Below are 27,977 nucleotides of genomic sequence, written 5' to 3'. Positions count from 1 at the left end.
CAGACCCTAGGGACATGCCCACCCCTACCTCAGACGCAGTCTCTCAACCCCACTGCTCCTCTGAAGGCTGAAAACCAAACTCAGTTCCAACAATCTGCAACTTTATTCCAGAGCAGAAATAAGTCATTTTCTAACAATAAATATAAAAAAATAATAAATTAAGGTTTGAAAAAAAAAAAACCCCAACAGAACAAAATCATTAACACTGACAGAGTAGTAAATGGTGTCTGAGCGGGTCTGGGAATGTCTGATGCAGGCGCTGTCTGCCCCGAGCCCCGGCCAGGCCCCCCGCTGTACACACATCCTCTCCACAAGGTACAAAATATATATATATTTTAAAAAATCTCCACACAACCAAGCATCCTGCGGGGGCCCCGGGGGAGCAAGAGTTTGGCCTGTGGGGGCTGAGGACGGGGCTGGGGGCTGAGGACCGCGCTGGGTCTTGCCCGCTGAGTGTGGCTCCTCCTCATCTCAGCAAGAGGTCCCTGCTCCTCCTCTGGAAGGCAGGGGTCAGCGAGGTGATGGTCAGCAAGGTGACGGTCACCGTGGAGATGGTCACCGTGGCGATGGCCCACGTGGAGATGGTCAGCGAGGCGACGGTCACTGTGGTGATGGCCCACCTGTGGGTCCGCGGCCTTGGCGGGGATGCTGGGAACGCGACGAAGCTGCCGCGTGAGTGGAGGCCTGGTCGGTCCTTTGTCAGCGAAGAGGCGGTCCGGCCCAGGATCCCTGAGCATCTCCTCAGCTCAGGCCAAGGTATCGTCGAAGACCTCCCCAAAGCAGAGGCCTCAGGATGGTGTCAACAAAGAAAAACTAGAAATAAATACGGTCCCTGGTGGCCCAGTGCGGAAGGAAGCCAGTCCGTTTCTTCTTCAAGTATTCTCAGCAGATGGTTCTCCAGGGCGTCAGGGCTCAGATGGGGACCCCCACCGTGTTCACCTGGTCCTTCAGGCCCAGCAGGCTGTAGGCAATGCGCTTCTGGTGGCCAGGCAGCCGCACCCCAATCCTCTTGATGTCGCTGTGCGGGCGAGACAGAGCGGGAGACAGTGAGGGGCTGCTCTGGGGAGGGCGGCGCGGGGGGTGCGGGGGTGGGGACGTCAGGAGAGGGGGCGCGGGGAGGGGGAGTGGGGAGACGGGGCTTGTTGGGGGGGGCGTGGTGGGGGCGCGGCACAGGGATGGGGGCGCGTGTGAAGGGGGGTGGGGAGAGGGGGGCGTGTGGGGAGAGGGGGGCACGTGGGGAGGAGCATGGGGAGAGGAGGGCGGCACGGGGAGGGGGTCGCATGGGGAGGGGGTGGGGGAGAGGGGTTGTGTGGGGGGGTGGGGAGAGGGGGGCGGCACGGGGAGGGGGAGCATGGGGAGACGGGGGCTCGCGGGGAGGGGGGTGTGTGGGGAGGGGGCGGGGAGAAGGGGGCGCGTGGGGAGAGGGGTGCGGTGCGGAGAGGGGGCGCGTGGGAAGGGGCACGGGGAGGGGGTCGCATGGGGAGGGGGTCGCGTCGGGAGGGGGGTGGGGGAGAGGGGTTGTGGGAGGGGGTGGCGAGAGGGGGGCGGCGCGGGGAGAGGGGCGTGGCACCTGGGGCGGGGCTGCAGCTTCAGAAGGCGGGCCCAGGGCCAGCAAGCCCGCCGACACCAACAAGTTCAGAAAGGACAGAGCTCTGAGTGCGAGAGGCTTTTTTTTTTTTTTTTTTAATCAAATCGGCACAAAATCCGTATAGTAGATGCTGGTTTTGACCCCATTTTGCAGATTAGAAAACTGAGGCTCAGCAAGGTGAACTGACTTGCCCAGAGGGATACAGCTGAGAGGTGGAGGAGCCGAACAAGCCAGCTGTGAAGGAAGGCCGTTCCCCTTAGCTGGCTCTGTCCTAAAGGCCCAGCTAAGGCTCCTCCCCAGGCAGCATGGATGCCATCGGCGGATGCCAGGGACCCTCGGGGGGACTCTGAAGGCTCTCTGCCCCAGGTCTCTTCACAGCCACCGCCTTGTTTCACCTGCACTCCCTCCAAATTCTCATAACGGAAGAAGGACTCAGGAAATCCTTACTGAGGGGGCGTGGGTGCTAGGTGCTAAGTCGTTTCAGTCGTGTCCGGCTCTTTGCGACCTCGTGGGCTACAGCCCTCCAGACTCCTCTGTCCCCGGGATTCTCCAGGCAAAAATGCTGGAGGGGGCTGCCACGCCCCACTCCAGGGGCTCCTCCTGACCCAGGGGTCAAAGCTGCATCCCTTGCAGCACCCGCATTGGCAGGCGGGTTCTTTACCACTAGCGCCACCTGGGAAGCCCCTGAGGGGCCATCCGAGGTTAACATTCTGTGGGTCTCTAACCGGAGGGGCTTCTGGTGACCAGCTTCCCCTGAGGCAGGGGCTTTCCCTTTAGGAACCCCAATTTCCTCACCTGTAAAAGGAGGCAACTGTGCCTAACTGGAGGGTGGGAGATCCTGGAAACTGGCAGCAGAGGGGAAGGTGGCATCAGCATGGTAGAAAGACGTGCCCAGGGGCCTCCCCCGCCTCCCCCATGACCCTCCATCCCCTCGTAAACCACTTACACTGCCAGGGACCCTGGAGCAGACCTTTACTGCTCACGCTGGGAGTTTCCCCCTTTGCCATCCTCACCCATCAGCCCCAACCCATGAAAACACCCAGGTTTTTATGGGCCCTCTCCTGGCTGTAAAGGGAGCTAATTATATGGTGCAAGCAACTCCAGAGACACGACTTTCCCACAGGCTCTGGGAGCCCCTGGAGAAGTGCTGAGCTCGGAAGGGCGGAGGTGTGGGAGGCAGCCCCGGGACTGCAGCAGGAAGGCCCGAAGTCAGATACCTGGGAGAACTCCCTCACCCACCGCAGCAGCGCCACTGCTGACCAGCACAGCAGAGGCGCTAGAAAAGCAGCATCGCTGCCCCCACGAAGCGGCCGACGCCTGCGGCCTGTGGCAGACCATCCGGCTTTGTTCCTGCCCCAGCCTCAGATGCTGCCTCGGGGGATCCTTGGGCAGGCATCCCTGGATCAACTGCCAGCACAGGCGTGGGGATGCACATGACCAAGCCCACCATTTTCCTGAGCCCTGGCAATGCCAGCCCCCTCCCCACCGAGGGAGTTCAGAGCCCACAACCTCGCCAGCGAGCGCCCGCTGCGCACTGGCTACGGGAGCCAGGGGACAGCAGGGCGGAGGGAAAGCGGCCTGGCCTTTCATCCTCCCAGCAAACGTCCCATCAGCGTCAAGCTGTGCTGAGGGCACGTGGAGACCAGAGACCCGTCAGCCAGTGCCCCCCGGCCCCCAGGATGCGGCGGGCCACAGCCCCGGACACTGCAGAGGCCCTTTGTTGGACTCGGTATTTTTCTGGGGTGCAACACTTATGACTTCCATTAGCTCCTCGAAAATCATTCAGAACCACTCACTAGCCTAGCTAGAATCTCAAGTGGCTCCAAAATAACACGGTGAATGCTCAAGCTGAGAAAAGACTGCCACAGTGGGACAGCCCCAGGGGCTTCCCAGGGGGCTCGGTGGTGGGGTCTGCCTGCCAAGCAGGAGGCCCGGATTCAGTCCCGGGGTCGGGAAGATCCCCTGGAGAAGGAAATGACAACCGGCTCCAGCGTTCTTACCTGGAGAATCCCATGGACGGAGGCGCCTGGTGGGCTACAGTCCCTGGGGTCGTGAAGAGTTGGACACGACTGACTGTGCACACAGTGGGACCCCAGGGGACTGAGCAGCCTGCCCCTTGGGACGGAGACGCGTGTGGACTCAGGGCAGGGGTGAGACAGTGGAGCCGAAGTCCACACGCCATCCCAGGAGGGCTGACTTCTGAAAGCAGCACAGAGCCTCCCACCGGGACCCACAGCATGTGTAGACACAGCCCCCGGGGTTAAAAAGTACTCTGAGGTCCCCCTCTCCCTCGTCTAATTGGAGATAAAGACGGAGGCAGCGTCGTGACTCACACAGGCCCCAGGCTGGAGCACCAGTGAGGTTGCGGGGAGGCGGGGAGGCGTGCAAGGACTTCCTGCCTTTATCCAGGCCTGCTCGGATCTCAACACACACTCACCCCCATCGGTCCAAGACAGCCCTGCTCCCGCTCATGGGAATGAACTGGCCGAGGAGCCCCTGGGGCTATTTCAGGAAGCTTCCAGGAGCTGAGTCTCCTGGAAGCGTGTCTCCCTGACCTCAGCTCTGCTCACCCGGCAGAGAGGCTCTACGCTCCTCAGGGCCCCCGGGGAGGGCCAAGCAGCCGCTCTAGGCTCCCAGGTTACAGGAAGTGGCCGAGGAACCCTGGTATCTGCCCACGGGCTGGGGAGGGCAGCAACAGAATGGAGGAAAAGGGGTGCGGGACATGGATTAAGCCCCTACTGTGTGCCAGGTGAGCCACGTGCGTCGCGCCCACACAGGGGAATGGAGGCCAAGGGTCAAAGATGGAGCCTGACCTGACAAAAACCACCTGCTAGGAGGGGGCCAGTGTGGGACCCGAACCCAGGTGTGACTGCAGAGCCCACGGTCGGGACCCTGCGAGTGGCTGGCACCCTGAGAGGCCCGTCTCACAAGGTCCTAACGTACAGCACAGGGGACGCATCCAGCACCCGCTGTACTCAGAGCCGCGAGGGGAAGAGCAGAGGAGACCATGTGCACGGACATTACTGAGCCGCTGTGCCGCGCAGCACAGACGGCCCGGCACTGTGCGTCAGCTGAGCTTCTACGTGAAAAAAGACAGACATCTGTCTCTCTCCTCTACTTTTCCATGCCTCCCTCCAGTCAGCTGTCTCTGCCTGACTCTCATCCGGGCTGTCCCCTGGGACAGGCCAGGGCTTGCTCTGACAGGCTTTGACCAGCAGGTCAGAAGTCCAGCTGAGCAGTTTTTAGAGGCCTTGGAGAATGTTCAGACAGAGGCCCTAGCCCCAGAACTGTGACCCAGAACTGCAGAGGGCCTGGGTGAGCCCTTCCCATGCGATTCCCAAAACCTCTCACCCCAAGGCTCGTTTCCTCCACAACCTTGGACCTGACACAGCTGGGAACTACCACTATCTTTAGACGCACAAAAGGCCAAGAGGACAGTGTCCTCTCCCTCTCAGGATGGGAAGATGTGTCTGTGCCAAGGCCGTGTCGGGAAGGGTCCCTGATGCTGCAGCTGGGAGGAGACGAGAGCTCCCGCAGGGCGGAAGCCGGGGCGGGGCCGAAGGGGCTGGCACCACTTCCCACGCTGGACCGAAGGGCTGCAAGGCAACCATACAGGGGGGCGGTGCCAGGGGTGGGTGGGCAGTACCCTCTCTTCACGTCAGCCAAGAAAGTGCAAGGTCTCTGCTCAGTCTGCTCGGCGTCCCGGAGGAGAACGGTGCGCCTCATTGGCTGTGTGACCTCGGGCCACCTGCATCACCTCTCAGCCTCAGTTTCCCTACTTGTTAAGTGGGGAAGGAGCAGTAACAATAGCCTCTATTCACGAGTCAAACAGGGAATTCAACCAGGTGATGGCTGTGAAACAAAGCCTTTCTTTTCTCAGCTACAAACTGGGTGACCTGCAGTAAGCTCTCTGAGCCTCCACTCCTCCACTAACGACCTCCACGGTGTCTGACTTCTTGAGCCTGACTGCCCCGGGCTGGAGTACCCCTAACGGCCGTGGAACCCTGGGTGGTACTGCTTCTCACCTGCCCACTGCGGCTACTGACAGGGGCGCCCTGCCGAGTTATCAGCAAGGCTGAGTCAAAGTGCTCAAGCACGTGGGGCTCCCCTGGTGGCCCAGTGGTTAAGACTTCATGCTTCCAACACAGAGGAGACAGGCTCAGTCCCCCATCGGCAACTAAGATCCCACACGGCACAGCCAAAAAACCCAACTTTGAGCTGCACAGTGAGGATATGTGCCCTCCGTAATATCTAAGTTATAGCAATAAAGCGTTTAGTAAAACCAAAACCAAGCGTGCTCAAGCAGAGCTGGCACGTGGTCAGCCTTCAACAGATGCCAGTTACTACTACAATTACTATTGTTTTCTCACCGGAGCCGCGGGTAAGTGCCCAGGACTGCTGGCTGCTGGCCTGGTTCTGCCCTTCCTGCAAAGCCACTCTCCCGGAGAGAGAAGGAGAGAGAAAGAGAGGAGGGGGCGAGCAGGGCGGGTAGAGAGACGCGTGGGCGGGTGGGAGGCCCAGAGGCAGCCGGGGCCGTGGCGGGGCGGGCAGGTCGGGGCGGTAGACAGACGCGTGGGCGGACGCGCACCCGGGCCAGGCCGGGCCGGGCCGGGCAGTGGCAGGGCGGGTGGGGCCGGCGCGCACTCACTCGCTGCTCAGCTGCACCACCTCCTCGATGGAGGTGTAGCCGGCCGCCAGGAAGAGCTCCGTGTACTGCTGCATTCTGAGGGACTCCAGCCACTCGGGCACCGAGCGGAACGGCGTGCCCTCGGAGCCGCTGGTGCTGGGCAGCCGGATGGACACCCTGCAACGGCAGACACCGGGCTGCGGGTGAGCCCCCCGCCGCCCCGCCTGGCTTCCTCATCTGGGCGACGGGACGCCAGGTCAGGAAGCGCTCCGGGAGACAGCGCCCTGGCAGGTCGGGGGCACCCTGCGTCCCCGGCTCCGGCCGCCTCCTGCTTCCACCGGCAGCAGCACCAGCAGTTTCCACAGAAGAACCAAACGTTAAGAGAGCCGGGTTTTCAGAGCCACGGTCCCAGCCTGACCACTTGCCAGCATGTAAGACACCTGATTGCTCGTGTCTGTTTCCTCATCTACAAAAGGGGGATAATTACAGGACCATCTCCTCAGCTGTCTAAATGAGTTAGAACATGCCAAGCGCCAGGCCGGCCCATTTACCACACATGCTGATTGCTTCCGTTAGCATCGCCTGAGCCACCCTGGTCCGGGCTAAGTAACGCCCACGTGTCACTTCTGAGCCCTCGCCCCCCACCCTTCGCTGCCCGCCACACTGAAGCGGCTCAGGAGGATGCCTGGGGGGCGGCCCGGACCGAAAGCACAGAACTCACCGGGGGTCAAAGTCAGCCAGGGTCTTGAGGGAGTCGGGGGCGCGGATGAGCTTGTCCAGGATGCTGACGATGTCGGCGAACTTGGGGCGGCGGGAGCGTTCCTGCTGCCAGCACTGCGCCATCAGCTGGTAGATGGCGGACGGGCAGTCCATGGGCGCGGGCAGCCGGAAGCCGTCGCTGATGGCCTTCATCACCTGGGGGCGGGCAGGGCGGTCAGGGCGCCTTCACAGCCCCCAGACTCCCACAGAGTGCTTGGCAGAAGGAAGGGGAGCCCCAGACAGAGGGCATGGGCCTCCTTTCTTGAGCCCGACACACCACCTTCAGTGCTAAGAGGCTGTCTCCAGAGGAAGGGCCCCTGGCCGTGCCTCCTCGCAGGGCACCTGGCCAACAGCCATGCCGTGGGCCCTGTAGCCAGACTCTTGGCAGTTTCTGGGTGCCTACACAGTGCCCCCTTTAGCCTGCACACTCTTCCCCTCTGTGTCTTCACCTGGCCGCCGCCTGACTATGCCTCAGTCTCAGCTGAGATGCCACCTCCTCTGGGAAGCCTTCCAGGCCTCCTGGTTGCATGAGGTGCCAGGTACCTGTACACACAGACACACACACACACACACACGTGCAGGCACGCACGCTCTCCCCACCCCACTGCTTCTTTCTTTGGTCTTTCGCTGAGTGTCAGCAGGGACTGGGTCTGAGCCTAGCACTCAGCCTGACACACAGTAGGCCCTCAACAGACATTCACTGAACCAATGAAGGGCCCCAAACTCCTCTCTGCCCAACCCCTGGGGTTCGGGGATGAGTAAAGGGCTAAGCCCAGGTCCAGACCGGGCTGGGCAGGGCAAGGGGGCCTACCTCATGGTTCGACAGCTCCCAGTAGGGCCGCTCCCCATACGTCATCACCTCCCACATGACGATGCCGTAGCTCCACACATCGCTGGCCGAGGTGAACTTCCGGTAGGAAATGGCCTCCGGAGCCGTCCAGCGGATTGGGATCTTGCCACCCTGCAGGGACCAGGCCAGTCACGACTGTCCCCTCGGCACTCCGGGACAATCCCAGTCAGGGCCACGCTCCCCGGAGACCCAGGCCCCAGGTGTGAGAGGGAAAAGGCAGCGCCAGCCCGAGGCTCCCTGTCCCAGCGAGAGCCGCCCGGCACTCACGCTGGTGGTGTAGGTGGCCTCGGGGTCGTCCTCCAGCACGCGGGACAGGCCGAAGTCAGACACCTTGCAGACCAGGTTGCTGTTGACGAGGATGTTGCGGGCGGCCAGGTCGCGGTGGACGTAGCTCATGTTGGCCAGGTACTTCATGCCGGCCGCAACGCCTCGCAGCATGCCCACCAGCTGCAGCACGCTGAACTCGCCGTCCTTCTCCTGCGGGGGCACTGGGCCTCAGCCGCCAGCCGACCACGCCCACCAGGACGTGGGGGTGGGGCCGCGAGGCCACGCCCACCGCGTACCCCAGGCGGGCCACGCCCACCAGGGGCCCCCAGCCGCCAGCCAGGGTCCCAGCCCACCCGGGCCCACATCCTCACCCGCAGGAACTTGTCCAGGGCCCCGTTCTCCATGTATTCGGTGATGATCATCAGGGGTTTGTCTGCGGAGGTGCGCACAGGTGTCAGGGCAGGGGCCCAGCTCGCAGCAGAGGCCCTACCGGGGGCCCCAGCAGGCACCCCTCCCGTCCCGTACCGGGGTCCCCCACCCCCAGCCCGGAGCCGGGACTCACACTTGGAGACCACGCCCTCCAGGCGGATGATGTTGTGGTGGCTGAACTGGCCCATGATGCTGGCCTCGCTGAGAAAGTCCACTCGCTGCTTCTCCGTGTAGCCAGCTTTCAGCGTCTTGATGGCCACAGGTACCTCCTTCTTCCCCGACGCCTTCAGGGTGCCCTTGTACACCTCCCCAAACTCTCCTGCAGGCAGGTGAGGTGGGAGAAGCGCCCCGTCAGCCTGGGTATCGGGCGCTCCCAACCTACCCCAGGCCCCTCCACGGCGCACAGCCTCACCGGCTCCGATCACCTTCTGCCGCGTGACGCAAGATGGATGGATCTCCGTGGTGAACTTGAGCACAGCCTGGTTGGGGTCCTCGTAGGTGTGGGGGTCCACATAGGTCTTCAGGGGCTTCAGTTGCTCTGGGAGGTGAAGGAGAGGCAGGGTCACAGACAGCTTGGGGAGGGGAGGGGCCCCCAGAGCAGCAGGAGGAGGAGGCGATGGGCCAGGGGCCCCAGGGGAGGCCCAGCTCCATCACAGACAAGGGGCATGAGGACAGCAGGCGGGCGGCAAGGGCCACAGCTCACCCGACTTGGAGAAGTAAACGTCCTCCGAGGACTGGCGTGTCCGCAGGCTCTTCCTCCTGTGAGGTCCCGTGGGAGACCAGACACATAGGGAGCTCAGTGACCCCTGTGTCAGAGCCTCCTGACCCTACCCTGGCCCTGAGTGGGAGCCTGGTATCCTCGGGCAGAGGAAATGAGCAAGCCGGCTCCCTCCTTGGCACCTACACCCTGTAATGACCTTTAAGTGGCTGTAATGCAGGCTTCCTGCATTAGAGCGCCCGGAGCTTCCTGCCCTTGTGTCCCGAGGAAGTATCGACATGCCATCCTGATGACCTCTCTGCCCGGGGCCCCCGGGGCCCCCCAGCCCCTGTGCAGAGCCCTTCACAAGTCACTGCCATCTTCACACACACACACACACACACACAGCTCTCCAGGCCCTATGCGGAGCCCTTCACAAGTCCCGCATCTTCACACACACACCCCGGGAGACAGGGACTAGATTCCTATCAACCTCATTGTCCCTCAGGAAACCGAGGTTTGCATCTCCATGGCCCGCCTCAGTCCCTGGGGAGCCCGGCCAGGAGTTCCCGCGCACCTGCGGTGGATGAAGAAGCCGATCCCTGCCAGCACCAGGAGCAAGGCCGCGCCAGCAGCCACGCCGCCGACCACTGCCGTGTTGCCAGACCCTCCCGTGGCTGTCGGGGGGAGACCAGAGCGTGACAAAGGAGCCCCACGCTCCAAACCATGGTGACCCCCTGGCACTTAGAGCCTTAGACACTTGCTGGGGGCCCCTACTCCTGAGGGTCCATGAGGATACTTATCCCCATTTCACAGACGGCAAACGAGAGGCCCTCCCCAGGGAACAGAGCAGGTGTGGGGGACTCTCTCCACACTGCAGGATCTGAACCGGGCCTGTCAAGGCCAGAGCCTACATCCTTCTCTTCTCACAGCACAGCCCTGGTTGCCCCTGCCCTCCATCCTGCCCCCTTCCCAGGCTTGGGGCTGACCCATGCAGGGCCGTCTGAGGCCTTGGCTGACCAGGAAGGGGGCACTTCCAAGTCCTTCAATCTGCTCCCTCTGGCCAGATGTCCCGGCAGTGTCGGGCCGCTGGCCCGGCCCCACCCCGGCCCCCACTCACGCAGCGTCTGGAACTCGTGCACCTTGCTGCCCGCACCCTGGCCCTCCTGCGTCAGTGCCTGCACCTGCACCAGGTAGGCAGTGTCTGGGGCCAGGCCGTCCAGCGTCACCGAGAAGCCTTCCGTGCGCCGCACGTTGTAGCTGTTGGAGTCGCCCTGCGGGAGGGACAGACAGTGAGGACGGGGGAGGGCTGTCAGCTCAGCCTGCCGGAAAGCTACTCCAGCTTAGCAGGGTTAGTCGCTGTGTTAGTGGGGTCGGTGCCCTTCTTACAGATGGTGCAACTGAGGCTCAGTGAAGCGAAGTGACTCGCTGCAGGTCACAGCCAGCAAGCGCAGGACCCAGGACTCAAACCCAGGTCTGCCTGATCTCCAGGACTGGGCTCTCCTGCACTCCCACCTCTTCCAGGGATTCCAGAACACTGCATCTTCTCTCCCACAAACCCCTGCTGGCTGGCCTCGGAGACGCAACTCCCAGGTAGACCCCAGACCCCCATTTCCACATCTGCAGAGCAGAGCTTCTCCAGACGGCTGCGTTGTGCAGGGAGCATCCCTGCGCCCAGCCGCGGCCCTGTGCGCGTTACCTTCTTACGGTAGGTGACCTCATACTTCCACACGCGGCTCTGCTGCAGCGGAGGGATGATCCAGGAGACGCTCAGCGAGGTGGTGCTGCGGCTCTCCAGCTTCACCTTGGGGGGCTCTGGGCGGGACAGTGGCGGCGGGAAGGGGTGTGAGAAGCCACCCAGGGGCAGGGGCTCCTGAGGGAGCACCCAGACACAGTCCCATCCACAGCCTGACCTGGGGTTCTCAACTTCCAGCCCAGAACACAAAGCCCCAGGCTGGGGCCCCAACACAGGCTGGCAACATGAGGGGCCCCATGAGTGTCTATGAGTGCTGAATGCTAAGAGGGAAGCGATAACCTCTCCACGGACCAGGCTACATATAAGTGTTTCTTAAATTCTCTCAACAGCCCTTAAATAACCCCCATTTTACAGGTGCTTCCCCAGTGGCTCAGAGGGTAAAGCATCTGCCTGCAGTGCAGGAGACAGGGGTTTGATCCCTGGGCTGGGAAGGTCCCCTGAAGGAGGGCATGGCAACCCGCTCCAGTATTCCTGCCTGGAGAATCCCATGGACACAGGAGCCTGGCAGGCGACAGTCCCTGGGGTCACAGAGTCAGACACGACTCAGCGACGGACACTTGGCAAGTGAGGAAACAGGCTCAGAGAGATTAAGTGACTTGCCCACAGTCACAGAGCTCAGAAGAGGTTCCAGGGACCGCGCCTTGACCCCTCTGTGCTGCCTCCCTCCGAGCCTGGTGGAGTCCCGGGTGGCCCTCCTAGGGAAGTGCCCCCACCTGGGCGGGCCACACGGGCACGGCCCCACCCCGGGGCCCTCACCGGTCTGGTTGATGCTGACGCTGGCGGTGCGGAAGCTGCGGGTGCTCACCAGGCCCGAGACGCCGTTGCGGGCCTCCACGGTGAAAGTGTAGTTCATGTGGGGCTCTAGGTCGCTGATAGTCACGCTGGTGCGGGTCAGCCCCAGCGGCGGCTCCGAGTAGCGCACACTGGCCTCGCAGGGCCCGCACTCGCCCGACTCGGGCCAGCACTGCTCACAGGAGACGCTGTAGGTGAGGTCCTCGCGGCCCCCGCTGTCCTGGGGGGGCGTCCAACGCAGCTCCACCTTGGCGCCCATGCCCACAGCCGTCAGGTAGTGCGGGGCGGACGGGGGGCCTGCACGGGGTGGGGTGGGGCATGGACAGGTCAGCATCAGCTGCCCCCCTGAGCCAGCCCGCCCCGGCCCCCAGGAGACTCACGCGTGCAGGGCAGGAACAGCGGGTCCTGCGGGGCCCGGAAGTAGCCGTCCTCACACTCGCAGGTGGTGGCACCCTCGGAGGATGGCAGGGTGTGTGCGGGGCACTCCAGACATGGGCTCTCGGATGCCTCGGGCTTGAAGAACCCCGGCGAGCAGGCTGGGGGCACGGGGACAGAGTCAGCTCAGCCTGCTCCCAGCCCCAGCGACTCTTCCTCTCCCTCTCCCTGGGTCCCCAGGCAAGCCACTGAGCCTCTGTGGGCCAGTCCGGTCACTGGCGAGAGTGGTGACGAAGTGTGTGGTAAGCACCTAGCTCAGGCAGGGGGCCCAGGAAGTGCCTGGCCAGCCTGCTCGAAACCTTTGCAAACCCACCCCAACAAGCTCTTGCAAGAAACGCCCCACCCCTGTGCTGGGCGTTCAAGGCCCACATCTCAGCTTCCAGCTCCCCAGGAAGCTGCCTGTCTGCTTTGCCTCCTTGAGTCTGTGCAGCCTGGCAGGTCCCCCCTGGACTGCGAGCTGACTGGGCAGTGACTGCCTTCTTCTCCATGTGGTTTGTTGACTGATAACACCCCCAGCCTGGCCTCCCAGCAGATCAGCCAGGAGCATCAGGATGCCAGCTCTGTGGGGGCTCCCGCCACCCCGAGGCTGGACCGCCTTCCTGTCCTGGGGCTGGCCCCAAGAAGCAGGAAAGGCCAGACCCCCAGCATTTTCTCTGGATCTGCTTTCAGGGACCGAGTCACTTCCTCTGCTCACAAGGGCCGCCAGGAAGCAGCTCTTCCTTCCCTGGTGGCAGGTACAGTCCCGGCCAGGCCAGGAAGGGCCTCAGAAACCTCATTCCGGAGGCTTCTTCCTCCTGTCACCCTGTCCTGCCCCAGCCCCAGGCCCCTTCCTGGCCCCACAGGCCGGAAACTACGCAGACCCTGAGCAGGGCTCTCCCGGGGCTGGGCAGCTGCTGGAGCAGCCAGAATGCGGTGGGGGCCCCCAGGGTCCTCTTCCCCAAGCCTGCGATTACTGTCCCCCACCCTCAGCTTGTTCGGTGGGAAGACGCGGAGTGAGACGCCTCTAGCTCCGGTGTCATGCCCATCAAACGCTGATCCTCGACTCTGTCCAGCCCTATGCACGCGAAAGTGTGGAAGTGTTAGTCGCTCAGTCGTGTCTGACTCTCTGCGACCCCAGGGACTGTGGCCCACCAGTCTCCTCTGTCCATGGGATTCTCCAGGTATGAATACTGCAGTGGGTAGCCATTCCCTTCCCCAGGGGACCTTCCAGACCCAAGGATTACCCAGGATAACACAGGCTTCCTGTATCACAGGCATATTCTTTACCATCTGAACCAGCAGGGAAGCCCTGAGACAAAGCCCCTGACCTCAGGGAGGAGACGCACAGGACGATGTCCACCAGAAAGGGGTGGGCAAAGGCCTACGGGGTAGAAACAACCTTGGCCAGAGGCTTGTGGAGTCAAATATGGGATATTTCAGCCGGGGCTTAGGAGCTGAGTAGGAGTTCAGCAGGGCAGAAACGGTGGGAGGTGGCGTTAGCGGTGCGAAAGAGCAAGACTGACGGGAAGTATGCGTGGCTTTGTGGGCACAGTCCTGGAGAGTAGCAGGGAGTACGTCTGGGCCGCCTCAAGGGACAAGCTGAGAAAGGCCCTTAATGTCAGATCAAGGAACTGGGACTTTATCCTAGGGGCAGTGAGAGCCACTGAAGGTTTGCTGTCGAGAATAATGGTATGGTCAGATCTATGCTGCTGAAAGAAGCTGGGGACAGCCTGCCTGCTTGCCTAGCTCCCTGTGTGAGCAGAGTGGAGAGTCAGAAGCTGGGGACAGCCTGCCTGCTTGCCTAGCTCCCTGTGTGAGCAGAGTGGAGAGTCAGAAGCTGGGGACAGCCTCCCTGCTTGCCTAGCTCCCTGTGTGAGCAGAGTGGAGAGTCAGGGGAAAGGAATTAAAGGACACCCAGTTTCTAGTCTTCAGTGGTGACTCCCGTTAATGACTTTGCTTGCCGAGGCCCGAGGGGACTATCCTGGAAGCTTCTCCCCCATCTCCTGCCCGTCCTGCCACGGCACAATGTCAACACAGGCCCTGAGAGAGCTCAGGCACACACCACAGGGGCGGGGGCTTGTCCAGGACAGTGTAGCCTGGAGCCCGTCACACACAGCGACCACTGATTAGGCAGCTGCTCTGTGCAGTTTCTGGAGCAAGCACTTGACATTCATTTAGCCGTCACAATAAGTCTGTTATCATACTCGGCGCTGTTATGATGCTTTCCACTTTGGAGGTGAGGAAACTGCTGCTCAGAGAGGTAAAACACCTTGGTCAAGGTCAACAAGCTCCTAAGTCACGAAACCAAAACCAAAACCCCGGATGCCAGACCTCAAAGCCCCCTCCTTTCCCCCACAAACATGTCAGTTTGGAGCAAAGAGAAATCAAAGTTCTTAACCCCAAAGAGAGAAGAGAGGAGGCCCGACCGCTTCAACAGCCAGAAAATCCCAAGACTGATTTCAGAGCAGCTGGGGGAGGGGAGTTGGTGACGCCTCCTAACACGGGGCACTTCTGTGTCCTTGGGGAGAAAACAGCGGCATCACCCAGGCCACTCGGGAGGGGCTGGTAGGGCCCACCAGCATGACCTCCTACGTTAAGGCCCAAAGGCCTTTCAAGCCTCCAGTTGCGTTTAAGGAACCCCTGTGTATCTTGCATTCTTTCTCATTACTTATCTGTTACAATACAAAAATAGCTCTCTCCTCCCCCAAACCTACAAGTTAGACTGAGACTTCAGAAAGCTGGGCCCTGTTTATCCTGGGATCTCAGTTCCCCTGAATGCCCTGACTTGTCTGCCAGAGGGGCTTACACCCTGGCTAAGTACTGGCTGCAGGTGGTCCAGGCCCCGCAGAGGCGGGGTGCTCAGGGACCCCCAAGAACATAATCACACCCCCCAGCTCAAGCACAAAGGCTGGGGAGGGACCCAACCCCCACAAGGCTTTCGGCACCTGTAAACCCCACAGGGCCCCTCGCCCCCAGTGGCTGCTCCCCAGCCCCCCAGCCCCGGGCCAGAGGAGGAAGCGGGAGCAGAGAGAGGCGGGCTCCGTTCTTTGGTGTCTGAGCCGGGGGTGGCCCGCCTGCTGCCGGCAGGAAAGAGGGAATTTGGAGAGATTTCCGCTGGGCATGTGCCAGAGAATAGCGGAGAGGCAGCCCCAGCAGGGCATGTGCTGGCCTGACGGGAATGTGCTGCCCCCTCCTCCAGCCGCAGAGCTCCCCGGGGCCCTCCCCGGGCCCCGGCAGAGTGTGCCCAAGCTCAGGGGCCCCGGAGCCCACGCGTCTGCCACTGGCAGGCCCCCGCATCTTCCTGACCTTGCAGGGTTGCATTTCCTGGCATTCTGGGCAGATGACGGGGACAGGGGCCACACACTGGGTGCTCACACACTCCGAAACGTGACTCACTCACAGAATACCCACTGTCCCTTCACCCATCAGCAAACTCCTATGCATCCTTCAATACCCAGCTTGAGCTCCTCTACACAGCCCTCCAGACTCTCCAGTTTCTGGCCCCTTCTGACCATCAGGGCATCTCTTACTCAATCTTGTGTTTACCAAACAGAAACGGAGCACTTCCTACGTGTCTGACATAATGCTAGCTGCCCGCAGCAAGAAAAGCAAACACCGCTTCTGTTCCAGGGGAATTCACAGCCCTGGCTTTCGGACTCCTTCTGAAACGATTTTGGGTCTTCTGTGAGACAGGCAGCTGGTGGGGCGCAGGAGTGGAATCCGCTTTCTCTGTGTCCCCTGGCCCGACAGAGGGCCTGGCACACAGCAGACGCTCAGCTAACATCTGCCAGCTGGACGGGTGAATGAAGGTGAGTAAAGACGGAGCCTGCGTGCCCATCACAAACAGGCTCCAGGGCCACAGAAACGAACGTCTCAGTGCCCAGGAGACCTGGGGGATGGTGCCCGAGATGTTACCTGCCCAGCTCCAGATCCCGGCTCTGGCACACCCGTGGGGAACTTCCCCGGCCCTGTCGCCTGGCAGGCCCAGGCCTCTCTGAGCGGGGGAACGGGGGCAGGGTGGCTGCGCCCAGGGGTGTACCCTGGTTTTTCCAGTTCCCGATGCCAGCCCCTCAGGTGGCAGCGTGGGATGACTCAGGGACATACGCCCTCTGGCATGACGCAGATCCAGCGGCAGAGCCCCTCCTCCAGGCCCAGCCCCTCCCCGGCCGGTGGTGGCAAGGCCACAGGGTCAAGAGGTGGCGGTGGCAATCCACCTGTGGTCAGTCACCTGCCCCAGCCCGGGCCAGCTGGCCACTCAAGCCCAAAGGCACAAAGCCTGGACTTTGCCCCGCACCTGACGGGCAGCAGTCGGCAACCCTGCAAATGCGGGGCGCTGACAGCCCCAGCCCCAGGGGCCCGGCTCCCACACACCCCGGGACGTTCTGTGGGCACATTCCTCCACCAGGCTGCGATAAGCCAGACTCCGCCTCCCCGGCACCAGCCTTTCATCTGCTGTTTGCTTTCCCTGCTTCCTTCCTTCCGTTCTAGGGACCCGCTCACCTCAGTGCGGGAGGAAGGGAGGGCCCCCCACGGAGGTTTTGCGCTCCCTCGGTGTGAGCTGAGGGCTGGGCGGGGGCGGGGGGGGGGGGTTCCACAGCTCCAACCCCCATTCAGGCCAGAAGAAACCATGGAAGTGATGCCAGGGGCCCTCCCCAGAGATCACAGATCACTGCCCGCTCGGCCTGGGCATCAGCCCCTGCTGTGCTTAGGGACACCCTGCCCCTCACCCAGAGCCACTGCCTCCCTATGGGGTGCCTCCTCTTCAGCTCTGGACCCTGGGCCAGGTCTGGGCCACTCAGGTGCCAGCCATGCAGAGGTCACCCCGTCTGCAGACTGCCAGAGCAAGCCAGGTTCTCAGGAGGAACCACAGCAGAAAGTCACAGGAGGTAGCTCTGGGTGCTAAGGCTCCAGCCCATCCATTTTATAGGTGGGGAGAATGAAGCCCCGAAGGGATTCACCAAGGTCACACAGCTTGCAGGTAGAAAGCTACGTGCCAGGGGCATTTGAAGACAGTGCACTGCCCTCCCCGTGCCAGGCCCCAGCTCCCTCCCTCACTTCCTCTCCCAGGGCCTCAGTCTCCTCATCTGTAAAATGGGAGTAAACTGCTCAGGCTCTCTGGGTTGTTTGTGAAGATGGAGGAAATTTCGCTTGGGAAATGCTCGGCATGGGATGAGGTGTCCATGCACTGGGGTACAGAGACCGAAGCGGGGAGGGGCTGGGCCCCTCGAGGGAGCAGAAGCCCCCAAGGAGAGACCTCCTGACCCCCAAGCCCCCGCCCCAGCTGCTGGACCAAGCCTCTGGACCAAGCTGCTGGCCACCTGCTCACCTGGCCCGCAGTCCCCGGGCCGAGCTGCCAGCTGCTGTGCCAGGACAGGAAGCCGAGACAAACAGGGAGACAGAGCCGCCCCGAGGGACATGGCAGTCAGCCTGAGCGGCTCCAGCGTCCCCGAGGCAGGGCTGGGGGCAGGGGCGCCGGAGGGGAGCGGGCTCATTCCTGACATAGCTTGGCAGAGCGGGCCGCGTGCCCACCTGTCCGCACAGCACCTGGGTGGCGGCTCCCTTCCACTGCCCACGTAGCTCTCTCCTGAGCTTCCTGGGGAGGGGACCCTAGGGAGGAGCTGGCGATCACCTGGGCCGGCTGCTGGTAACCTGGGGCTGCCCAGCCCCACTCTGGGCCTGGCTTGTCACCAGTCAAGCCCCAGCGGGACCCTCTCGGCACACGGCTCTGCGGAGGGCAGGCAGGGGACAGGCCTGACAGCTCCCTGTTTCCTCCATAACGTGCTCAGGAAGAGCCCCCGCCCCCAGCCCCCTCACCGCCTGTGCCACGACCTGCCACCCTGCTGCCCTGAGCGTCCATCCGGGCCGGGCGCTGACTCAGGGATTCCAGAGGAACCGGTCACTTCCCGCCCCGCCTCCTGAGCCATCCTCTGGCTTGGATGCCGCTGCCTCGGCCAGATCCAGTCCTGGGGCGACTAGTCTCAGCCGTGTGATGCCAGGCAGGTTTCTTCACCTTTCTGAGCCTCAGTTCCCTGTCTGTGAGATGGGACGGGCAGCAGTCCCTGCCTCTCAGAGCGGCAGAACAGACCTGCAGGAGCAGATTGACGGAGCGCCTGCCCGGGGCAGCACCGAGCTCTGTAACTGGGTCTCCCCCGCCATCAGGGTCCTGGGGGGCTGGGGAAGGTCTGCAGGCTCAGAGTCGCCAGGCTGGGAGTTCCCAACCACACAGAGGGCCCCTGAGCCACACGGAAGGGACTTTAGGGAGAGGGACTCCAAGGGGGAAAAACCAGGGCAACAGGTGGCTGGTGGGGCAGAGGGTCCCTGGAGCAAAGTCAAAGATTCCGGTCCTGGAAACCAGGCCTCCCTCCTGGGGCAGCTCAACTCTTCACAAACAAAGCCTGAGAGGCCGGATCCCCCGCTCCCAGGGAGGGAAGCCCAACCCCCCTTCATGCAGAGACACCCCCCACTTCAACTGTCCACTTATCACGGCCGGGCCTGAATCACCAGCCTGTGGAAAGTTCTCAGCTGCCCCCCACCCCCCGCCTGCATTCCTGTGTGAGGATGTCATGGGGAGGAGTCTGCTCACCCAGGGCGGCCTCCCCCCCAGCCCCCGGCGGCCACTGTCTAAAACCCGGGGGCGTGCACCTGAGGTCACCACAGGCAGGGCCAGCTGAGGAGCAGAGGGCAGCTGGGAGGCCAGAGGGCGGTGGGAGGGCCAGGGCAGAGACTGCGCCACAGGCAGAGAGGCTCTCAGCAGACTTCTCATTCGGGGCTACAGACTGCGTTAAGCAAGGTTCTGAGGACTGGCTCTAAGAGGCAAGTGCAGCCCGTGAGAAAGGGCTTCAGAGTCCTCCAGTACCTGAAACCTCGCAGGATACACAGTTGCTAGGTAACAATACAATCTGCTAGAACAGTTGAACTTCTCATCTTTCGATCAGGAAGCCTGAGGCCAGAGGTGAAGAGACACTCACCAAAGGTCACCGGTCGGTGTGTGTAAGTGCAGGCCCCGAACCCCCGATTTCTCAACACCCCGCTTATCTCAGCAAAGAAGCTCCCAGAGCCTGCCAAAGGTCAGCCCACATTCCACAAAGGCCCTGCCCCACAGCCATTTCCAGAAAAAGTCACCACTGAAAGAATCCACGTCACTTCAGCGCACTCCGCTATCACAGGCCTGGCTGTGCCAAGCCATGGCCTCTCGATGAGAGCTCGGGCCCTGTCCCCAGAGAGTCTGATGATGCCGGCCCCCTCGTCATCAGCAGAAGCCCCGGTGGGCAGATCTGGGCCCATGGCCCGGGGTGGGGGAGGCAGCGGAGGCAGTCCTGAGCACCCCTCCCAAGCAGGCCTTTTTCAAACAGCTTCTCAGGGGACTGTCACGTGCGGCCAGGGGATGCAAACCCTGGGTCCACTTCACTCGCCTCCGAGAACCAAAGAGGGGCCTGAGCCCCAGAGAGATTCAGTGACTTGCCCAGAGTCACACAGTGAGTCAACAGAGAAGGAACCGGCTCCTGGGACTGAAGGCACTGTGCCCACCGCACTATTTCACAATAGATACTCAAGGTAAACTTCTGGGATGAACCAAAAACAACAATCACACTTAAAAACACTTCTGTGTCAGACACTGACCTCAGCATTTCACGAGTATTAAGTCACCTGACTGCCATAACAACCCTACAAGATGGGCACTGTGTTCCCGTCCATCGTACAGACGAGGAAACCCAGATGCAGAGAGGGTGAAGAGCTGGCTGAAAGCCACACCGCTGGACGTGAACGCCAGGATTCCTGTCTGGGGGCTTCCCCGGTGGCGCAAACAGTGAAGAGTCCGCCTGCGATGCGAAAGACCTGGGTTCGATCCCTGGGCTGGGAAGATCCCTGGAGGAGGAAAGGGCAGCCCACTCCAGCATCCTTGCCTGGAGAATCCCATGGACCCAGGAGCCTGGTGGGCTACAGTCCACGGGGCTGCAAAGAGTCAGACATGACTGGGCGACTAACACTCTCACCTCCATTCCTGTCTGAGAGTCTTCACGCACATTCTCCACCCTGTCCTTTACTCAGTGGGATCGTTCTCATGAACTAGGAAGCCTCTGAGATTTCCACTAACAGAACCACCGCGTGTCAGAGCAAGGACAGCCTCACCAAGGCCCCCGCCTGCAAGGGCAGAGACCAGAGCCCGGGAGCACGGCCTCCGCCGCAGCGCCCTCACTCACCCTGGCAGGCGTCCTCCACCTTCTCGTAGCCCGCCTGGCACAGGCACTGGCCAATGGGCACCAGCCACTCGCCATCCATGGCGCAGTGCATGCGCGGCTCCTCGCCCCCGGGGGGCACCACGGCGTGCTCCACGCAGGTGCCCGCGACGGTGGCCAGGGCGGGCGCGTCGGAGCCGGCGATGGTCTCGGGGAAGCGGGCCAGGCCCTTGAGCAGCTCGGGGCACTGCTTGTAGTAGACACGCACAGAGAGCAGCGCCACGCAGGCGCCCACGTCCTGGAAGGCCAGGTAGAAGCCCTTGCGCGTCAGCGGCCCCACGGACCGCTCCTCCACGTTCAGCCTCACGTTGCGCGCCTCGAAGTCGCTGCTGCCCGTGATCTCGTCGGGCGCGATGGTGTCGATCTTGGTGAACTGGCGCTTCTGGAAGTTGGTGCCGTAGTCCACGTCCGACTCGGCGTAATAGAGGTTGAAGGTCTCCTTGCAGGAGCTGGCACCCCCGGGGAAGCTGTTGCAGTCCCGCACGGTGAACCTGAGCTCGATGAAGATGCGCTCGGCCTCCCCGCGGTAGACCCAGTTGGTGCGGAGCCAGTTGTCCTGGTCGCCGGCCACCACGTTGCACACGGAGTACATGTAGATGGGCGCATCATTCATGATGTTCTGCAGGAGGTCCCACTGCGCGGGCGAAAGGGGAGTGTGGGCAGGGAGGCGGGCCAGGCGCTAGGCTCTCCGGTTCCTGCCAGCCTCACTCTCGGGTCCAGGAAGGGGCTCCGAGTCTCCCTCACGCGTTACCAGTGGCTGAACTGGATCTGACCCCCTGGTGTCACCCCTGACGCCAGTGCCGGGGTGCTAAACCCCTGTATTAGAGAGTGAGCAGACGGCGGAGGCTGGGATCCCACGTGACCTCAGGCAGGTGGCTTTAGCTCTCTGAGCCTCAAAGTCGCCATCCTGCCATGGGGGCCAGAGCCACTCCACAAACTCGCTGCGAAGATGAACGCAGAAGGGCTACCGAACGCTGAGCGCACGGCCTGGCGTGGGCGGCGGGCACACAAGGCACCTGGCACCATCGCCATCACCATCACGCCCTGTGCAGACGCAGGCTAGTGGCAGGGGAGGGGGCGGGTCAGCAACAGCAGCTGATTCCGCATCACTGCTCAGATGACTGCTCAGCCTCCTCCAGGAAGGCTCCCCAGCTTGGGCCACGGCTGGGGCGAGTGCTTCCTTCAGACTCCCACGGCCTCCGCCGTCTTAGCACCCACGTGGTGACAGCTACATCTTGCTGCCACAGCAGAGTCTGAGCTCCTTAGGGCATTTCTGCATCCCCAGGGCCTACCTCAAATGCAGTAGGTACTCAGGAAAGTATTTGTTGAATGAATGAACATAGGTGTGAAAAAAGCGGAAGGGGCCAAGGAGAAAGGCTTGGGCTGCACTGTGCGACCTTGGCCTCAGATGCCCTTGGGCCTCAGTTTCCTACTCTGTGTCATGACTTGGCTGGATGACATTCCAGGATCCTGGAACCTGCTGACATTAAACTCCAGGCCTACGGAGCTAAGGTGACCAGGGGCCAGTGCCCAGCTCACTCACAGATCTGGCCAGCAACAGAAACGGCCTTGAGTACCCCCTGGAGACAGCTCAGGCTCCAGAACAAATTCAATACGGGGGAAACCGGAGCCCAGAGCATCAGTATCCTCCCCAAGGCCACACAGCAGCACACACAAAGCTGGGGAGGGGGCCCTGGGGTCTTGCCCACCCGTCCAGGACACAGCAAGGCAGGGTGAAGGGAGGGGAGGGGGAGGGGAGGGGAGGGGCAGGAGAGGGGAGGGCAGGGGAGGGCGGGGGGGGAGGGGAGGGCGGGGGGGGAGGGGAGGGCGGGGGGGGAGGGGAGGGCGGGGGGGAGGGGAGGGCAGGGGACCAGTGGGCAGGGGAGGGCAGGGGGAGGGGAGGGCAGGGGACTGGTGGGCAGGGGAGGGCAGGGGGAGGGGAGGGCAGGGGACCGGTGGGCAGGGGAGGGGAGGGCAGGGGACCAGTGGGCAGGGGAGGGCAGGGGGAGGGGAGGGCAGGGGACCGGTGGGCAGGGGAGGGGAGGGCAGGGGACCGGTGGGCAGGGGAGGGGAGGGCAGGGGACCGGTGGGCAGGGGAGGGCAGGGGGAGGGGTGGGCAGGGGACCGGTGGGCAGGGGAGGGCAGGGGAGGGGTGGGCAGGGGACCGGTGGGCAGGGGAGGGCAGGGGACCGGTGGGCAGGGGACCGGTGGGCAGGGGAGGGCAGGGGGAGGGGAGGGCAGGGGACCGGTGGGCAGGGGAGGGCTGGACTTGGTGGGAAAGAGACAAAGCGAACTCAGCCTCAAGCAGGAAAGGGAAGCAGCCTCTGGAGAAGCACGGAGAGGGGCCTGGCCGGGAGGAACCCAACCCGGCTTCCGGGGCTGCGGGGACCTGGGAACACCGATCTGTGTCTCTAGCTCATCCCTGCCTCCTGAGCCGGGACCTCAGAGACAGGGGGAGCCTCGAACTCTTTCCCTCCAAGAGGGGGATGGTGGGAGCCAGAGGGGTTCCTCTGGGCGTCAGCCTTCTGGGGCATCTTGGGGTCCTGCTCTGCTAGGCCTCCGGCTGTCTCCCAGCTCTCCCTACCTCTCAGGGCCCTTCCCTGCCCTCTCGCCCCAGCCTGCCTAATTGGTGAGAAACCTGGATTTAAACCCTGGCTGAGCCATCAGCTCTGGGCCAGGCCCCATCCTCCCCGGGTCTCAGCTTCCCCATCCCCAGGCCCCCACCCACCGCAGACAGCTTACCCCTTTGCCATAGGGGTGTGTGAGCCAGCCGAGTTCCCCTTTAGCCGCAGCGAAATCCAACAGGACAACTGTAAGAGATCAGAGAGGGGAAACTGGGTCAGCTTGGAGGTCTTCGGGGGCAGGCCGTGTGGAAAAGGCAGGAGCCCCTCAGGAATCCCCACTGGCCTTACAGGCTTCCCCAGCCCCCAGAGAGAGACCCCACCGCTCAGGGTCAGCACGGCCAAGAAGACCCATCTCTCCAGAAACAGGGACGCAGGGCCCATAGGGAGGGAGGGGACCTCTTCACAGTCACAGCGCAGGACAGGTGAGGACTAGGCCTCTCCCTCCAGCCACGCCGCCCGCTCACAGCCCCAGCTGGGCAAAGAGGGCAGAGCTCAGCCCAGCAGGGGATAGCGGCCAGCCCTGAGTGACACCACGCCTCTCTGCCTGCTTCCGGAAGAGGCCCTTCTGCAGCAGTTCACACGCACGCAGGACTTGGGGGCACGCTTATCTGCTCCAGCCACATCCCCCACCCCACACACATAGCACAAAATACCCTCAGGCCCACAAAGGCCACCCAGATGCAGCACACGCGTGCACACACGTGTCTCCTGGCCCTCCAAGAGGACAGAGCTGTCAACAGGTGGCAACGACTCCAGAAAGGGGAGTGGGATTGCTGGGGGGTGTCTGGAAACGGATCTTCCCCCCACAAAAGCCACAGAACAGGCAGGACAAAGCCCTGAACCCACGGGGCCTCCAGGAGGGACCCACAGACACACATAGCTGGCGAGGCCTGGCCCTGGAGAGCCGTTCCCGCTGCCTCCAGTCCCTGACACCCTGGCCACTGACCTGCCAGAGGTGTCCAGGGACTGAAATGGAAACCCTTAAAGGGAGCATCCGGGCCCAGAGCAAACAGCTGCCAGGACCTCACTGTCCCCAGAGAGGCATCGGCATTCTCGGGAAGGACACGTTGCCAGGGGCTTCCCCAGATCCAGCCGTGCCCTCAGGCACCTCCCACTGCCCACCCCTAGCTTTGCCAGCCCCATCAACTGCAGTCAAGACCACTGGTGCAGCCTCCTGCCCCATTTCCGAGTAACGTCCAGGCAGCTACCAATAAGAGCGACCCTCCCCGGAGGATCTGGGGCCTGGAGAACAAGCAGGGACCCTCTGTAAGGTCCCCAGATTCAGGAAAAGCCCTGAGGTGAGGGGGCGGGGAGGGGCCTAGTGCTGACTTCTTCTGGACTCTGAAACCTGAGGAGCATGGCCCCAAGAAGCAGCATTCTTCAAGGCCTGGACCCGAATGCCTCTCAGGGTGGAATCCCAGGCAGGTGGAGATGGAGCTGATTCAGACAGATGCAGAGGATGGGGAGGGGAGCCTGGCAGACTCTGAGAAACCCTTTGCTGAGGGCAGACCACCCCACTCCCCCGGGACTGGGAGCGGAGAGCTGCCAGCTGACCGCTGCTGACCTGGCCAGGCCCTCCAGGAAAGGCCCACAGCGCGGCTGGGGATGGCACAGCCTGAGGCTGAGGGGACAGGGGAGGGCGGCTGGGGGGTGGGCAGGGGCAGGGATCTGCTCGGACATGCCCGAGGCACAGGCTTGGGAAATTCACTAGGCCCACTGGCAAATGGAATGTTCTGGCTGCACAGGAAGGAATCTGGGGGTTCCTGGCTCCAGCCCGGGGAAGTAGGAGGACAAAGGTGAGAGGACGCCCCCCTTCCCTAGACGGGGCGGGGCGGGGGGGGGGGTTGCAGTCTACACTCCTGAGGGAGGGGCTCATGGCTCCCAGGTGCTGAAGGGTTAACCTGGCACGGAGGGACCCCCACTACCCCTGCCAGAGCTTGCTCCCCTTTCAGCCCAAGACCTACTTTTAGAAATGTAGGGCTCATTGGAGAAGAAAAGAAGCCTTCACACAGGAAGGAGCCCCCTCCCTCCCGGGGGAAATTCCCTAGAGCCGATCACCAGGAACAGGCGCCCGGCCCCGTCGGCCCCACCCTGACGGGTGGCTTCTCCCTGAGCCGCTTCCAGGGACCCAGCTGGTACGGGGCAAGGGCAGGGCAGGGCCCGGGAGCCCCTCCGCGGGCCCTGAAGGCTTCACCAAGGCCTGGGCTAAGCTGGGCTCATCCAGGGGCCCCGGCCCTCACCCCACCCGCAGGAAAACCTTCTTCTCAGTCTGAAATTCCGTCGCAAATAACCCTGTGGGTCCACAACGCTTGAGAGCTCTTTACTCAAAGGCATCACCTCCCTGGTCTCCCCATCCCTCCGAAGGAGACAGGCTGGTTCCTAACGGAAGCGGGGAGGCAGGGGACTGGGGCTGGGGGACAGGATGGGGAGAGAAACGAAGAGAAAAGGGGACAGGGGACAGAGGGCACACTGGGCTCTGAGAGAACCAAGACGCCAAGGGCTCCCAGGCCTCGGGAGCGCTCTCCAGCCCACCTCCCAGTTCAGGCCAGCAAGCCCTGCAGGCATTCTCACGTCTCAGGAAAACCCAGCCCAGGATCTGGGTGCAGGGGCCCTGGGCTCTGGAGCCCAAGAAGCCAGATGTTCAGAGCTAACCCTCTGGAGACAAAGGGCTCAGGGCGCCCTCAGGTTCCCCATTTGTAAAAGGACGGATTCAGGGGCTGCTAAGAGTTTAACAGGCTCCATGGGGCCTAAGGCTCCTAAGGCAGCCGAGTCCTGCACTTACGCAAAGGAGGAGGGACAGGGCAGCAGCTGGGCGAAGGTGGAAGGGGCTTGTGTCTGCACCCCCAGCCCATCTCCAGGCAGAGGCTCCACAACCGTGGAGCCCCAGCTGGGACATCCCACTCGTACCCCCCACCCCCGCTCCCCCGGCACAGCTCCCTGGGGAGGCCCTCACAGGGACTCTCGGAGCCTGAGCAAAAACCTTCCCTGGTCCTTTTCCTCCCCCATGCCACGCACGTCGGGGTGTGGCGGGCACTAGTCATCTAGGCTAGGAGGGGCTCGACAGCGGCCCCGGGCAAGGCTACAGCACAGCCATCACCCAGGACACCAGTCCTGCCTGATCCCCCTACCCCACCTCCCGGGCCTTCAGGAAAGGCCTGCAGTGAATGCGGCTGTCTCCCTCCTTCCCTCCAACCACAATCCCCCAGAAGGAGGAGGACAAAAAGGTGGGGTGGGGGGATACTGAGGGTCACAGAAGAGCCCACCCACTTAGCCTGCAAGCTGGGACCGGGAACCCCGACTGACCAGGGGCGCGGGCAAGATGCCGCCCCCACCCCCACCCCCAAAGAGTTCCGGCTCGGGCCTCTTTTACTCCCAACTTGGAACAGCAAAACTTCCAACCCCAGGTCGGGAGGCGGAAAAGGAAGGCAAGGCTGAAGGAAACTTCTCACGGGGCCCGGGTTTCCTCCGCACTTCCCTCTGGTGGAGCCTGCGGAAACCTCCTCTGCCCCCGCGGGCGGGCAGACCTCAGTCGGAAACTGAAGCCGGCCTCGGCCGGGTGGACGGGTGGACAGGAAGCGCCTCGGCCAAGGGCAAGAGCCCCCGTCCGCTCCGCGACCCCAGCCAAGGCGGCAACGCTCCCACCCACCCGCGGCCCCGCCCTGGGCGAAGTCCTCGCGGCCCCTCACCCAGCGCGGCGGCGGGGGCGGGTGAGTCAGGCCCCCACCCCCGGGTGCCCGGACTCCGCGGTGGCTCTGGGGTGCCGGCTCCACACCTTGGCAGGCCGCGCCCCCACCTGCTGCATTTCCTGGCTCTGAGTCACCCGTCGCTCAGAACGCTTGACTTTGGGACTTCCTGTCCGCACTCGCGGCCCGGGGACCGGCCCCCCGAGTCCCGGAGTGCGGGGCGGGAAGGAGGGCTGTGCGTGGGCAAACTGGCCGGAAACTCTCCGCGAGCTCTCCTCCCCGACTGGAGGCATCACGGGGTGTAGAGAAAACTTCAGGGAGCTGGGGCTTCTGCAAGGGTCTCCCTGCCGGCCATAGAGCCCCTCCCCAACGTGAGTGGCCTCCACAGAAACGCTTTCTCCGCAAAATCGGGGCAAGAGGGTTAGCGAATTCAGGTCACCACGAAGTTGAGCCCCGGGAAAGACCCCCGGACACTCCTGATCCAAGAGACCCCGCGACCCCGCCGGGACGCGTTCCTGAAGCCTCGTGGCCGGCGCCGAGTCCGCTTCTCTGCGGCCTCTGAGCCCCGCGCGCCCGGGCCCCAGCCTCTTAGTACTAGGAGCGCCTACAGCCCCGCGTGGGCTGGGGCGGGGGTCCCAGACTCGCCCGGCTCGCAGCCCGCGAGCCCTCCGGACCTCAGCACGCTAGGACTGGAGTTTCCGAAGTGGCGCGCGTCCCGGCGCGCCGGGCTCGGGACGGAGCAGGGGCCGGGGTCGGGCCGCGAGCACTTACCTTCCTTGCCCTGCGCCGCGAAGGCCGCGGCCAGCGCGCAGCCCCACAGGAGCGCGAGGCAGGCGGGCGGCGCCCGACGCCCCATGCCGCGCTCCTCGCTCTCCGCCCGGCTCCGCGCCCCGCTCCGCACGCCCGCCGCCGGCCGGCCCCGGTCCGCCTCCTGCCCGCAGCTTCCTCCCGCCCGCCCGAGAGCTTAATGCGGGCGGAGAGCGGACCGGCCCCTGTCCATTCATGCCCGGGTGACGTCACGGGCCACGCCCCCGGTGTCTCCGAAGGGGCCGGACCTGCTCCCAGCGGGGGCGGGGAGGCTCTCCAGGCCCTCGGGACTCGCTGGCGCCCCCAGGTCCTCGCAGGTTTGAGCGCCTCCAAGAGCCTGTGCAACCGAGGCTAGCCTTGAGGGATCCTGCGCCGAGCCCCGCTCTTACCCTCTGCCCTCCGGGGCCGAGCTCAACACTGGCCCGAAGGCCTCAGCTGAAATGGCCT

General features: G+C 63.3%; 1 protein-coding gene across 2 annotated transcripts; it reads right to left on the bottom strand.

The window, feature by feature from the left end:
• Positions 1–84: 84 nt before the first annotated feature.
• Positions 85–27,698, bottom strand: EPHA2 (EPH receptor A2). 2 transcript variants are annotated; one of them, XM_069575171.1, is made up of 17 exons: positions 27,495–27,698; positions 23,159–23,226; positions 20,381–21,050; positions 12,146–12,301; positions 11,730–12,062; positions 10,917–11,032; positions 10,338–10,491; positions 9,795–9,894; positions 9,224–9,279; positions 8,933–9,058; positions 8,654–8,839; positions 8,463–8,524; positions 8,092–8,301; positions 7,786–7,935; positions 6,937–7,130; positions 6,237–6,392; positions 85–1,018 (listed from the first exon to the last, which is right to left on the bottom strand). In XM_069575171.1, the coding sequence occupies exons 1-17, from the start codon at positions 27,577–27,579 to the stop codon at positions 913–915; spliced, it is 2,928 nt and encodes a 975-aa protein (XP_069431272.1). In that variant the 5' UTR covers positions 27,580–27,698; the 3' UTR covers positions 85–912. The 2 variants fall into 2 exon arrangements, with proteins under 2 accessions (XP_069431272.1, XP_069431271.1); XM_069575170.1 differs by having other exon boundaries at positions 8,463–8,839; positions 27,495–27,676.
• Positions 27,699–27,977: the final 279 nt, after the last annotated feature.

This window comes from Ovis canadensis, chromosome 2 (genome assembly GCF_042477335.2).
Source record: "Ovis canadensis isolate MfBH-ARS-UI-01 breed Bighorn chromosome 2, ARS-UI_OviCan_v2, whole genome shotgun sequence".
Taxonomy (NCBI): domain Eukaryota; kingdom Metazoa; phylum Chordata; class Mammalia; order Artiodactyla; family Bovidae; genus Ovis; species Ovis canadensis.
Note: the sequence above shows the minus strand (reverse complement) of the source record. Positions and strands in the feature narration are given on the sequence as shown.